Raw genomic sequence first — 15158 nt, 5'->3', positions numbered from 1 at the left:
GTGATTGGATAGAGGAGTTCTTAGATAACAGAACGCAGCATGTCATTCTCAATGGAGAGAAGTCTTCCGAAGTAAGAGTGATTTCAGGTGTGCCGCAGGGGAGTGTCATAGGACCGTTGCTATTCACAATATACATAAATGACCTGGTGGATGACATCGGAAGTTCACTGAGGCTTTTTGCAGATGATGCTGTGGTGTATCGAGAGGTTGCAACAATGGAAAATTGTACTGAAATGCAGGAGGATCTGCAGCGAATTGACGCATGGTGCACGGAATGGCAATTGAATCTCAATGTAGAGAAGTGTAATGTGATGCGAATACATAGAAAGATAGGTCCCTTATCATTTAGCTACAAAATAGCAGGTCAGCAACTGGAAGCAGTTAATTCCATAAATTATCTGGGAGTACGCATTAGGAGTGATTTAAAATGGAATGATCATATAAAGTTGATCGTCGGTAAAGCAGATGCCAGACTGAGATTCATTGGAAGAATCCTAAGGAAATGCAATCCGACAACAAAGGAAGTAGGTTACAGTACGCTTGTTCGCCCAATGCTTGAATACTGCTCAGCAGTGTGGGATCCGCACCAGGTAGGGTTGATAGAAGAGATAGAGAAGATCCAACGGAGAGCAGCGCGCTTCGTTACAGGATCATTTAGTAATTGCGATAGCGTTACGGAGATGATAGATAAACTCCAGTGGAAGACTCTGCAGGAGAGACGCTCAGTAGCTCGGTACGGGCTTTTGTTGAAGTTTCGAGAACATACCTTCACCGAAGAGTCAAGCAGTATATTGCTCCCTCCTACGTATATCTCGCGAAGAGACCATGAGGATAAAATCAGAGAGATTAGAGCCCACACAGAAGCATACCGACAATCCTTCTTTCCACGTACAATACGAGACTGGAATAGAAGGGAGAACCGATAGAGGTACTCAGGGTACCCTCCGCCACACACCGTCAGGTGGCTTGCGGAGTACGGATGTAGATGTAGATGTAGGGTGACAGACTGTTAGTGAAGTTGTTGGCTCAGTTACAACTCATAAAACTCATCACTTGAGCCCCCTAAGACTGATCACACTTCAGCAAAGTGCACCGCAAGTGAGCCAGAGTGATAAGCAACCATTTCTGTATCAGTGGGTGATAATTCTATTTGTACAATTTTCTTTCTACAGCAACTTCTTCCTTCCTTAAGGCCTCTATGGTCTTCAGTAATGCTGGATCTTCCCTTTGTTTTGCTGCAGCGTTCTTAAGTTCAGTGATGAATTGGAAAGCACTAGTGCTGTAAAGTTCTGGCACTTGATTCCACGAAAGGCAGTCATATTCCTGAAGCTGTAGTTCACCTCTCATTTATGTGAAGATTTGCCAGGAATGACACATGGTTTAGAAACCATGGTAAACTGTAGATCCCCTTTCCCTGGTGGGATTACTGGGGCAGGGTAGGCACACTCAAGTTGCAGAAGCATTGTCAAATTGGAAGATTTACCCCCAGCCCATTGAGCTGCACAAAATCATTGTTATTATTAATATCCATCTTCCCAATCATAGTAATCAATCCTTCTGGATTGTCATTCACATAAGGGATGGTGATGAGTCACAATAGGGAATGGTCTGGCATACAAATAGCGTCTGAACTGACTGGTTGTCCAGACAACAATAAGGCACTCTTTCTCAGTTTGGCTTGCAGCAGTGCCATTCTGTAGCTGAATTGAGCCTGGAATACTTGTTACCTTCCAAATGATCTGTTACCATGATGTTATCAATGATACTTTTTACCTTAACTATTTTATTGTGCTGTTCAGAATACTCTTGATGCAGTGAACCTGCTAAACAGTAACACCAATTCTTGCTGTGTGACTTCTTCTTCATCTGCAGAGGGTCGAGAAGTGGAAGAGACTTTGTAGAGTAAAGTTACAAATGACATAACAGCCTTTTAAAGAACTCTTCTTTATTTTGTTGCTCTTATTTAGCAATTACAACATTGAGAGAACAGATATCTTATTTATCAGAACAGTGTCTCCAAACCGAATCTCCGAACAGAAGAGCAGAAAAAGGCATTCCTCATCAGCTTCTTTCAACTGTTTCTGGGCATTGTTGTTCTCGACTGCACCTCTTGTTCTCTGCCTTCCAAAACACTGCCAACTCACAACACCAAAGCATAAGCAAACCCTCCACAGCAGATGGAGATGCCTAATTGCTGAGGTGGCTTGGTGATGTTCTGTGCTTCCACATCTCACTCTGATTCATTCATCAAACCAGAATGTGCACAATTGAAAGTTTTTACACAAACATTTTTCATCTGATTGCGAGGAATAGATGGAACATTATGTTACACCCAAAGTCGTAGAGTAATTCTTCTCAGACTTGGAGAGTACTCTGTAGGCAAAGCACTCAGTGCCTGCCTGTTGGCACTAAACGTGTGCATATCCCATAACCACTACCAAGTGTGTGTATTTCTGTCTTGGCATTGTCACAAAAAATGCTGGACTGGAGAGGATCTCAGTAACGTAAGATGTAGATAAGGAAACAGATGTAACTTGAGTTCAGAACCACAGATAACAAGGTCTTAAATGATATGGGCGGTATGACGCATACATTGTGTGGTACTTCAAGTATGTACTTTCATAGCACAGTGAGAGATGTGATAGAGTGCATTCCATTGTGTTTTATATTTTTATTTCAGACAATAAAAACCTACTGTTTCTCCATCAATGCAGTAGTTTGCTGCCCTATTCACAGGAAATTGTATCACAGCAACTCTAGTGAATAGCAGATTTTTGACAGTTTTATAATCCTCTCATGCTTTTTGCAATTTTGTAGCATGAAGAGCAATAAACTATGTCACTTGGATATTCGTGATTTACAATACAGTGAGTTACCACAGTATGCTTTTTTTACATCTTGTCAGTGGATTTTTGACAGTTTTATAGTCCTGTCTCACTTTTTGCAATATTGTAGCATGAAGAACAATAAACCATGTCACCTGAAAGCTTAAAATTCCCAGTTTGTTTATATACACTGATCAGCCAGAACATTATGACCACCAACCTCCTATCCACATAAACCCATACAGACAGTAGCAGTGTCACCTTGTGAGGAATGACTGCTAGTCACACACATGCATGGTGTATGTAGTTCCTGTGAGCATGCTGTCTGTATGTGTTCTGTGGTGTGTATAATGGATAAGGCATGCTATCTGTCTGATATTTGATGAGGGCAGATTGTGATGGCCCATAGGTTCAGCAGGAGCATTGCGGAAACTGCACAGTTTGTTGAGTGTTTGAGCAGTACTGTGGTGCATGTCTTCAACATGTGGCAAAACAAAGGTGAAACCACGCCTAGACATCATGGAGTAGGGTGACCACCCCTCCTTACAGGTGTCGGACATTGTAGGCTATGCAGGCTGGAAAAACAGAACAGGTGGTGAACTGTTGTAGAACTAACATCAGGCTTTAATGCTGAGCAGAATACAAGTGTGTGTGAACACAGTGTATTGAACACCTCTAATGATGTGTCTCTGCAACCAATGACCCATGCAACATGAGCCAATGTTAACACCACGACATAGGCAAGTATGGCTGAAAATGGCACGTGACCATCAGCACTGGATGTTGGTGCAGTGGCAGAGCATTGCAAGGTCTGATGAATCCCGATACCTTCTTCATCATGCTACTGGGAGGGTGTGAATCCATCGTCTTCAAGGGGAAAGCTCTATGACACGAATACTGCTGGACAGAGACAAGCTGGTGATGGCTCCATTATGCTCTGGGGAACATCCATGTTGGCATCCATGGGTCCAGTGGAGCTTGTGCAAGGTGACATGATGATCAAGGAGTGTTGTACACTGATTGCGGACCACATACATCCTTCATGATGATCATGTTTCCTGAGGGCAGTGGTATTTTTTGGTAAGATAATGTACCATGTCCCAAGGCCAAGAATGTGACGGAGTGGTTTAAGAGACACAGTGGTAAGTTCCAAATGATGTCCCCCCCCCCCCCCCCCCCCCCTCTCCCAACCTGATCGAACACATCTGGGATGTGATTGAATGTAGTGTCAAAACTCATTGCCCTCTCTCCAGAATTTATTGGAATTAGGTTACTTCTGTGTGCGCATGTGGTGTCATCTCCCCCAGCAACCTACCCATTTCTTCCATGCCATAATGTGTCAGCACTGTTATTCATTCCAAAGGTGGACAAGACCGGCTATTAGGTAGGTTGTCATAATGTTCTGGCTAATCAGTGCAGAGACCCCAAATATATTTTTGTCATTTTTGTTCTGAATTATTCATTATGAGAAAAAGATGAGAAATTCACAGCCTGGCAGCACACTGTAGCTTTAGATCAAAAGTGCACTTAATGCTGTAAACCCCTTTTTGGCCAGCATTTTTCAAATGAGTAGATTCCATCCCCAATGTGCAGTTCTGGAAGATCTGCAAAATATTTATCTGTGGATGTCACAGCCTCTTCACCAGTGTCTGAAAGTTTTCCAGACACGAATTTTTATATACTGTGTGTAGAACCCTGTGGTAAGTAGGGTGCCAGATCCAAAGAAGAGTATGGATGTTTTGACAATTCGTATGATAATGGAAAATCCTTGCTAGAATATAAATAACTAAAGTATTCAAGGTAACCATTGAGCCAACACTGCAGCTTGCGCTCCTTATAAACAATCCTTCACCAACTTGGAACGAATATCTGTCAGCAATAAACCTCACAAAACAAGTAATTTCATTATTCTGTGGTGCTGTACATTATTCATTTGCACAAAACACACATAATGGCTACTTTTAAAAACTGTACAAACAAAATTATTTCCCAGATCAATTTGCCACTTCAGTTATGTTATTACAGAACATATACTAACATAATAAAGTGTTTCACTTATATTAATGCCATTTCTGTGCCTGACTGAGAATTTGTGACCTTAACTTTCCACTTACTTTAATAGCTGTCAGGAACTCTAGCTTCACTTGTGTGGTAGAGATTTATTTATAATAACCATCAGATTCGTTTGGCATAGCCTCAGTTTCTTCTTTGCTTTCTTTTCCAAGGTGTGAGGTTTAGTGGGAGGCTGTTATGGGGGCCAGTGATCATAGGTCATGATCTTTATAAGTACAGTTTTCATATAAAATTCTTTGTAGCTGTATAGCATATGAGATGAAGTGATGTTGGTAATTGGACATATCGAAATTAGGCAGGGAAGGAGGGGATGGTAGATAAAATCACTCATAAAATCACTCAATGTCTTCATGATAATACATGTTTCATGACTGTGATAGGATACTGAAATTTCATTAATTTTTCAAGTTTGCATATGTACCTCTTAATTAATTTTTTCTTCCGTTGCAGGTTTTCTTTGAAAAGGTATTTGTTACACGCCCATGGAAAGCCTTATTTGTTACAACAGATGATGATATTCATGAATGGTGGTTTCGTTGGAAGCTGGATCGATACAGGTATGAAACAGTTTTGTCACCTCATGCATTTAAATCGTACTCAGGATTATAAATAATAAGTACAAGGAGACTGAATGGCTGGCAAGTATATACTTGCAGGAAGTGAAATATCTGCATTGTCGATATAAATTAAGAGCAGGAAAAATGACAGTGGAGAAAAGAAATTGCAAAACGATGAAAAAAGATGATAGGCAAGAGCTAAAAATACTATATGGACAAAACAGGAAGACTAATCCAAGAAAGCCAATGAATTGTATGAAAGGAAAAATCACTTCACCCATTTTCTCTCCTTGTAATTTTGCAGTTTTCTCAAATGACATTGGACCTCTTGGCTTCTGTCTCAGTTTCTTCAGCTGACATTCGTTCTCTTGATGTTTCACCAGTTGTCTTTACATTTTTCCCTACAAGTTGGTGAAAACTGATCAGTATAATTTGTTTATAATGAGCTAATAATGTTATGCATTGTGTGTACCAGAATGGTGTTTACACTTGTTAAATGTTGAGACACATTATGAAACATCAGTATTTATTAGTCTGAAAATTATTTAGCCTAGAAATTGGCATGCTTGACATCTTTGTTCTTTTTCAGAAAGAGATCTGCCAGTGTACAAGTTGCCAACCAAAAGCGAGAGAAGTAGAAGTGCTGGATATTTTATTGCCCTCCAGTCACACCAAGTGGTTTAACCTCTAAGGAATTACATTTGTTCTTTGGCCTCTCCTTAATCTGTTTAGGAGTTGGTAAATCTTCCAGTTTACTTATCTACCAGGCGACAGAGCTTCCCCAGGTGCCATCAATTTCTGTTTGGCGTCCGAATGCACTACATATGATATCTAACAGTTTTCCTAATCAACACTTTTCATCTGGACTGCCATTTCTATGTGGATGGATAGTGTCTGTACAGAGGGTGTTATTAATTGTACGCATTATTTCATATAGTAAAGTATGAGGGTGGTTTGAAAAGTTCTTGGAACAGAATAGAATAAAAGTACTTACATCACAAACTATTTTCATTTTTCAATGTAGTCTCCTTGTAGATTAATGCACTTGGTCCAACGATGCTCCAGTGCCTTGATCCCATCTCAAAAATTAGTTTCCTCCAGGCCTGCAAAATAGTTGTCAACTCTGGCGATCAAATCTTTGCTTGAAGTGAGTCTTCATCCACCACGAAAAATTTTCAGTTTTGGGAAGAGATGGATGTCTGACCGAGCCATATCAGGTGAATAAGGCAGGTGTGGCAACAATTCATACCTTAGTTCATTTATTTTACTGCGGTGACAGCACATGTGTGTGGGCTCACATTGTCATGATGGGAGATGACTTTCTTCCTTGCTGAATTTGGCCCTCCTTCATGTGTCTTTCGTTGCAATTTGTCCATGAGGTTAGCATAGTATTCTCCAGTAATTGTTTAAGTGTGGAGATAACCTACAAACAGAATTCCCTTCGCATCCCAGAACATTAATGCCATGACCTTTCCTGCCAAAGGAATTGTCTTTGCTTTCTACATCTGCATCCACATCCTGACGATGCGTGGCAGAGGGCACCTTGAGTACCTCTAACAGTTCTCCCTTCTATTCCAGTCACGTATTGTTCGTGGAAAGAAGGATTGTCGTTATGCTTCTGTGTGGGCTTTAATCTCTCTGATTTTATCCTCATGGTCTCTTCGCGAGATATACGTAGAAGGGAGCAATATACGGCTTGACTCTTCGGTGAAGGTATGTTCTCGAAACTTCAACAAAAGCCCATACCGAGCTACTGAGTCTCTCTCTTGCAAAGTCTTCCACTTCAGTTTATTTATCATCTCTGTAATGCTATCGCGATTACTAAATGATCCTGTAACGAAGCGCGCTGCTCTCAATTGTATCCTCTCTCTCTCTTCTATCAACCCTATATGGTACGGATCCCACACTGCTGAGCATTATTCAAGCAGTGGGCTAACAAGTGTACTGTAACCTACTTCCTTTGTTTTCGGATTGCATTTCCTTAGGATTTTTCCAATGAAGCTCAGTCTGGCATCCGCTTTATCAACAATCAACTTTATATGATCATTCCATTTTAAATCACTCCTAATGCATACTCCCAGATAATTTATGGAATTAACTGCTTCCAGTTGCTGACCTGCTATTTTGTAGCTAAATGATAAGGGATCTATCTTTCTATGTATTTGCAGCACATTACACTTGTCTACATTGAGATTCAATTGCCATTCCCTGCACCATGCGTCAATTCGTTGCAGATCCTCCTGCATTTCAGTAAAATTTTCCATTGTTACAACTTCTCGATATACCACAGCATCATCTACAAAAAGCCTCAGTGAACTTCCGATGTCATCCACAAGGTCATTTATGTATATTGTGAACAGCAACGGTCCTACGACACTCCCATGCGGCACACCTGAAATCACTCTTACTTCGGAAGACTTCTCTCCATTGAGAATGACATGCTGCATTCTGTTATCTAGGAACTCTTCAATCCAATCACACAATTGGTCTGATAGTCCATATGCCCTTACTTTGTTCATTAAACGACTGTGGGGAATTGTATCGAACGCCTTGCGGAAGTCAAGAAACACGGAATCTACCTGTGATCCCATGCCTATGGCCCTCTCAGTCTCGTGGACGAATAGCACGAGCTGGGTTTCACACAACCGTCTTTTTTCGAAACCCATGCTGATTCCTACAGAGTAGATTTCTAGTCTCCAGAAAAGTCATTAACTCAAACATAATACAACTGATCAACGTTAGAGATATAGGTCTATAGTCTTTCACATCTGTTCGACATCCCTTCTTGGAAACGGGGATGACCTGTGCCCTTTTCCCATCCTTTGGAACGCTATGCTCTTCTAGAGACCTACGGTACACCGCTGCAAGTAGGGGGGCAAGTTCCTTCGCGTACTCTCTGTAAAATCGAACTGGTATCCCATCAGGTCCAGCGGCCTTTCCTCTTTTGAGTGATTTTAATTGTTCCTGTATCCCTCTGTCGGCTATTTCGATATCTACCATTTTGTCATCTGTGCGACAATCTAGAGAAGGAACTACAGTGCAGTCTTCCTCTGTGAAATAGCTTTGGAAAAAGACATTTAGTATTTCGGTCTTTAGTCTGCTATCTTCTGTTGCAGTACCATTTTGGTCACAAAGTGTCTGGGCATTTTGTTTTGACACACCTACCTCTTTGACATCAGACCAAAATTTCTTAGGATTTTCTACCAAGTCAGTACATAGAACTTTACTTTCAAATTCATTGACCGCCTCTTGCATAGCCCTTCTCACACTACATTTCACTTCGCATAATTTTTATTTGTCTGCAAGGCTTTGGCTATGTTTTTGTTTGCTGTGCAGTTCCCTTTGCTTCCGCAGCAGTTTTCTAACTCAGTTGTTGTACCATGGTGGCTCTTTTCCATCTCTTACGATCTTGCTTGGCACATACTCATCTAACGCATATTGTACAAGGGTTTGAACTTTGTCCACTGATCCTCAACACTGTCTCTACTTGAGACAAAACTTTGGTGTTGAGCCGTCAGGTACTCTGTAATCTGCTTTTTGTCACTTTTGCTAAACAGAAAAATCTTCCTACCTTTTTTAATATTTCTATTTACAGCTGAAATCATCGATGCAGTAACTGCTTTATGATCGCTGATTCCCTGTTCTGCATTAACTGTTTCAAATAGTTCGAGTCTGTTTGTTACCAGAAGGTCTAATACGTTATCGCCACGAGTCGGTTCCCTGTTTACCTGCTCAAGGTAGTTTTCAGATAAAGCACTTTAAAAAATTTCACTGGATTCTTTGTCCCTGCCACCCGTTATGAACGTTTGAGTATCCCAGTCCATATCTGGTAAATTAAAATCTCCACCCAGAAATGTAACATGCTGGGGAAATCTACTCGAAATATTTTCCAAATTATTCTTCAGGTGCTCAGCCACAACAGCTGATGAGCCAGGGAGTCTATAGAGACATCCAATTACCATGTCTGAGCCTGCTTTAACCGTGAACTTTACCCAAATTATTTCATATTTTGGATCTCCGTCAATTTCCTTCGATACTATTGCACTTCTTATCACTATAAACACACCTCTTCCTTCACTGCCCATCCTGCCTCTGCGGTATACATTCCAGTCTGAGTTTAGGTTTTCATTACTGTTTACGTCTGGTTTCAGCCAACTTCCTGTCCCTAGTACTATATGGGCATTGTGACCGTTTATTAATGAGAGCAGTTCTGGGACCTTTCTATAGATGCTCCTGCAGTTTCCTATTAGCACATTCATATTGTTATTCCCTGTTGCATTTTGCCTACTCCTACCTTGCCGTGTCTCAGGAGGCGTCTTGTCGGACCTAGGGAGGGAATTCTCTAACCTAAAATACCCACATGTGCACTCCACACATACTCTGCTACCCTTGTAGCCGCTTCCGGCGTGTAGTGCACACCTGACCTATTCAGGGGGACCCAACTTTTTTTCCACCCGATAGCGGAGGTCGAGAAATTTGCACCCCAGATTCCGCAGAATCGTCTGAGCCTCTTGTTTAAGCCTTCTACTCGGCTCCAAACCAGAGGACCGCGATCAGTTCTGGGACCGATACTACAAATAGTTAGCTCAGATTCCAGCCCGCGAGCAAGGCTTTCTGCCTTCACCAAGTCTGCAACCGCCTGTACGAACTGAAGATGACCTCTGAACCCAGACGGCAGCAGTCATTGGTGCCGACATGAGCAACAATTCGCAGTCGGGTGCACTCAGTGCTCTCTATCGCCGCCGCCAGGGCCTCCTCCTCATCTCAGATGAGACCCCCCCAGCAAGCAGACAGAGTGAACACTGGCCTTCTTCCCCGACCTTTCTGCTATTTCCCTAAGGGGCTCCATCACCCACCTAATGTTGGAGCTCCCAATAATTAATAAACCTCTCCCCCCTGTACCTGCTCAGACCTTGCTAAAGGAGTGGTCACATGTCCACTGACAGGTAGAGTGGGTGATGCCGCACGGCCAGTTTCCACGTTGACCCTCCGCCTCGTTCGCTGCGAACACCGCTAAACCCGCCACTCCCCTTGGGGAGAGGGTAGCCGAACCGCGCCCTGTACCCGCAAAGATGTCTCGACAGCAGGGACAGTGGGTGAAGCATGTAACACCTGGGGTGTACCATGCGACGCACCAGACTCCCCACTGAGTGAAAAGCTGAGTGCATTGTACGTAACAGAAGTGGGGGGGGGGGGGGGCAGTGAAAAATAGGCAACAAAGACCATGAAAGGTGTAGAAAACTAAAAAAGAGTGAAACAAAGAGTAGTTACAGTTAAGAAAACCTGAGACAGAAGAAATTAACGTAAATTAAGGCCAGGTGGATGGTGAAACCAGGAACATATTGTAGTCCTAGTTCCAACATGTGGAGTTAAGAGAAACTGGTGTTTGGGCGAAGAATCCAAATGGCACATATGGTGAAACAGTATGCATTGAGGTCATGACTGTCATGTTGCAGAGCATGCTTTGCAACTGGGTGAGGTGTGTTACCAGTTTACACCCTCTGCCTATGCCCGTTCATCCTAACTGCTAATTTGGTGGTAGTCTGAGATTTTTCCCACCAACTTAGAATAGCTTTTCATTACCCTCCCAGTCTCTGCAATGTCCTTGTCAAACCCTGTGCTCCTTCTGCACCCATTTCCCTACCCTATGGCTCCTATCCCTGTAGTGGTCCCCACTGCAAGACTTGGCCTATGCACACTCCTACCACCACATACACCAGCCATGTAACTGGCAAAATGTATACCATCAAAGGGACAGCCACCTGTGAAAAGACATATGTCATGTACCAGCTGTTATGTAAACACTGTTCAGCCTTTTACATCGACATGACTACCACCAAATTATTGATTAGGATGAATAGGCATAGGCATTGGGTGCATAGTGGCAACACGCAACATGCTGCTGCAGAGCGTGCTCTAGAACATGGCAATTGTGACCTCGGCACCTATTTCACCACACATGCCATCTGGATTCTTCCCCCAGACACCAGTTTCTCAGAACTCCGCAGGTGGGAGCTAGCACTACAATACGTCCCTGGTTCTCGCCACCCACTTGATCTTAATTTATGTTAATTTCTTCCATTTAAGCATTTCTTCACAGTGACTATTCCTTTTTTCACTCCCTTTTAGTTTTCTACATCTTTAGTTTACTGGTCTGTCTATTTTTCACCATTCCTCTTTCCACCTCTGTTATGTACAATGCACTTAGCTTGCAAATTGTAACCTTCTTTTATTTGTGTGTTCTGCCGCTGTTTGGTCAGTAGATTTTTTTTATCTACGTGATTACATTATATTGCCAAAAATTTGTTGTTTGGTTTTAACTATTTGCGAGATATGAAATGAAACAATCACAAGGCACGGTTGTAGATAAACTAGGTGGCAGACTTTTGTTTATTGGTAGAATAATAGAAAATGCAGTCAATCTACAAAGGAGATTGCTTGCAAAACACCCATCCAACACAGCCTAGAATAGTGTTCAAACATATGGGAGCCATACCTGACAGCTAGAATTGGAAGAAGCAGTAATAACTGATACAATGGGAATCACTCTCTGTCATGAACTTCACAAAGGCTTCAGAGTATTGATGCAGATGTAGTAGTACTGGTGGTTGTTAACTCCATTTGCATCCTGTAAGCCTCCTTAGCAGTGTTTCTAGTGATTCTTCCTGTTTTCTTATGATATGGTGTTGTTTGTAGATAGGGTATCTCAAACTTTTTTGATGAAATTGAACAAGATGATAGTGTGTCAATAACCGATTATATTGAAATAGGGAAACAATGGCCAAAAATGCATATTTATTGTGTTGTGGACATACACATCATACGCCACATAACAACAAAGCAGCTCAAGTAATTGTTCAAAGCAATGATCACCAATATCAATGCATGTAGTGCAATGGTTCAAAGATCCCAGGTATCTGTTGTACACTGGAACAGGCATTAGGTGATAAACAGTGCACACCCCTGACCGCTAAACAGCCATAATGTACACAACTTAGCTCGTACCATGTATGTCATGTGACAACTACATGCATCGCACCAGTGCATTAACCTGTGCTCCCCCCCCCCCCCCCCCCATATACACACACACACACACACACACACACACACACACACACACACACACACACACACACACACCACTACACTATGTCTGATGTCTGCATCATAGTGCATGATACCTGCTCAGAGATGGAACATTATTCCTGACTAGAGTTGGCAGACATGCATTTAATATACAGTGCAGTTGGATGTAGAGCTCATAAAGCAGCACAAATGTACAGAGAACACTTTCCCAATAGGTGTCATTCTACTTGGAAGACTCTTCTCTCTGTGGATCCCAACTTAAGAGAGAAGAGGTCATTCACACCACAGAGAGCTGGCCAGGGTTCCCACCAAACACACTCCAAATGATAGACTCTGAGGAGATGGTGTTGGATCATGTGGCTGACTGCCCAGCAATAAGTACCCATCAACTTGCCGACGAAATGGATGCTTCAAAGGATACAGTGTGGAGAGTACTGGTGGATGAGGTATTACACCCCTCATAAAGAATGTGTGCAAGCACTGGGACCCGCAGATTTTGAGCCCTGCATTCACTTCTGTCAATGGATTATCCACTGCAGTGCTCTAGTGCTGAACTTCGTACAATGTGTATTGTTCACATATTGGACCTCATTTATCTGCGATGATGTTTTCAACATCTGTCAGTCACCAACTTTCTCTTCCGAATGCGAAAATGTTTTGTTGAGCCCAACCTACATAGGTAGGAATGATCATCAAAATAAAATAAGAGAAATCAGAGCTCGAACAGAAAGGTTTAGGTGTTCGTTTTTTCCGCGCGCTGTTCGGGAGTGGAATAGTAGAGAGATAGTATGATTGTGGTTCGATGAACCCTCTGCCAAGCACTTAAATGTGAATTGCAGAGTAGTCATGTAGATGTAGATGTAGATGTAGATGTAGATGTAATACCCATATTGTGAGGACAACCCTATGCCACCCACATCGCTGGCAGCCAGCAATGATTCTCTGTCAATATATGGGCAGGCATTATCCAAGGCCATGTACTAGGACCTTATTTGCCACCTCCCCATTTTGACTGTTCCATGTTACCTTGGGTTCCTGCGAGATGTGTTGCCACAGTTCTTGGAAACTGTACCACTTGTCCACGAATGGATGTGGTTTCAACATGATGGTGTACCAGTCCACTTCGATGTTAATGTCTATGAGCATCTGAACAACATATACATTCAATGTTGGATCGGAAGGAGAGGTCCTGTCCTACAACCAGCGTAGTTGCCAGATCTTGCATCTCTGGAATTTTCCTTTGGGGTTATGTCAAGATAGTGCTGTGTGAAATCCCCATAGAAATGGATGAATATCTGTTTGCTAGAGTTCAAGCTGCCTCTCCCATGGTACAACAGACAACAAGTATCTTTGAGAGAAGAACTTCATGCACTGTTATTATGCGTGCATTGAGACCTGCGATTGTCACTTTAAACAATTACTATGTGTTACATTGTTGTTATGCAGTGGTGGTCTATGTCCATAACATAATAAATATCGATTGGTTCCCTGTCTCAATATATTCAGTTGTGGACCCACTATCAGCTGTCAGTTTGACCAAAAGGTTTGATACCATGTGTAAGTGTATGCTCCAAGGTGACTCAAGGATATTTCAGGTTGAAGCATTGTTCCAGTTAAGAGCTGAAACCTGCTTCTCATGGGATGAGCTACAGTTTGAGCATTGGACTTGAGCTGTTTAGCTCCATGTTTTGAAATACCTTACGCAGCTTGTAAAATGGAGAGATGGACAGAATTTCTTGCAGCAGATGGGCCTTTCCTCATTAAGTATTGCAGTTAGTTTGGTTTTGCTCCAGATCATCTGCATTAGATTTGAGATCAGGCAGTCATTATAGACTTAGCTGCCAATGCTGAGTTACAAGTAATATTGTTGTGTCATTTCAGTCATTGTAAATGCTAACAATGAGTCCCACCTTAAAGAGCTGGCTGTCTGTTTTTTTGCTAGTGTTTGTTTTGCCAGTATCAACATTTTGCAGTAGTTGACTCACGCTTGCACTTATGGTAGCAGCATTGGTGCTAACAACATTAGAATCCGTATAGAGGCATTTGAGGTGTTCCCATATCTTCTGGTGAGCTTTAACAGAAATTTAAATTTTCCAAGGTCCAGTATCTCAATCTTTTTTTGATTTTGTCAGGAAGATGTAATTTAAGGTGAGATTCTACTCTTCTTAAACCGTATGAGTCAATTTAAAATAATTCACATGTATTCTTGCAAGAGAGTTTCTACTTCTTCGTTCTTACTAGGATTGTGTGAATTCACAGACATGAATTCACTTCAGAATTAAACAGATGTTATTATGATATCATATCAGTGAAGAAGTGCTTATCTGCCCTCAATTCTGCAGACTTAACACAGTTTAATTTCTCTTCTATTAAGGAACATTTTGTAGATTGCAACTCCTTGATTACTAAATGCCATTAGAAACGTCTTTGCGCACACACACACTTAGATATGCGCTGCATAAATTTTGGTATTGTTATTTTTAGGATGTTGCAGACAGTGTGTTGATGCAACTGTAACAATTACATAAAATTAAGGAAAGGCAACCACTCATCTGTAGCAAACAGATGGGTGGTGCACAAAAACTTGTAACGGGAAACAGTATTTGCATTAGCTTTT

General features: G+C 41.9%; 1 protein-coding gene across 2 annotated transcripts in view; it reads left to right on the top strand.

Moving 5' to 3' along the window:
• Positions 1-15158, top strand: part of LOC126354192 (N-acetylneuraminate 9-O-acetyltransferase) — a 254852-nt gene that overhangs the window by 208700 nt on the left and 30994 nt on the right. For both annotated transcript variants that reach the window (XM_050003647.1, XM_050003646.1), the window contains one exon: positions 5349-5455. In XM_050003647.1, coding sequence (XP_049859604.1) covers positions 5349-5455 — 107 coding nt within the window. The remainder of the gene's footprint in view (positions 1-5348; positions 5456-15158) is intronic.

This window comes from Schistocerca gregaria, chromosome 3 (assembly GCF_023897955.1).
Source record: "Schistocerca gregaria isolate iqSchGreg1 chromosome 3, iqSchGreg1.2, whole genome shotgun sequence".
Taxonomy (NCBI): Eukaryota; Metazoa; Arthropoda; class Insecta; order Orthoptera; family Acrididae; genus Schistocerca; species Schistocerca gregaria.
The sequence above is the reverse complement of the archived record's forward strand: the minus strand, read 5'-3'. Positions and strand labels throughout refer to the sequence as shown.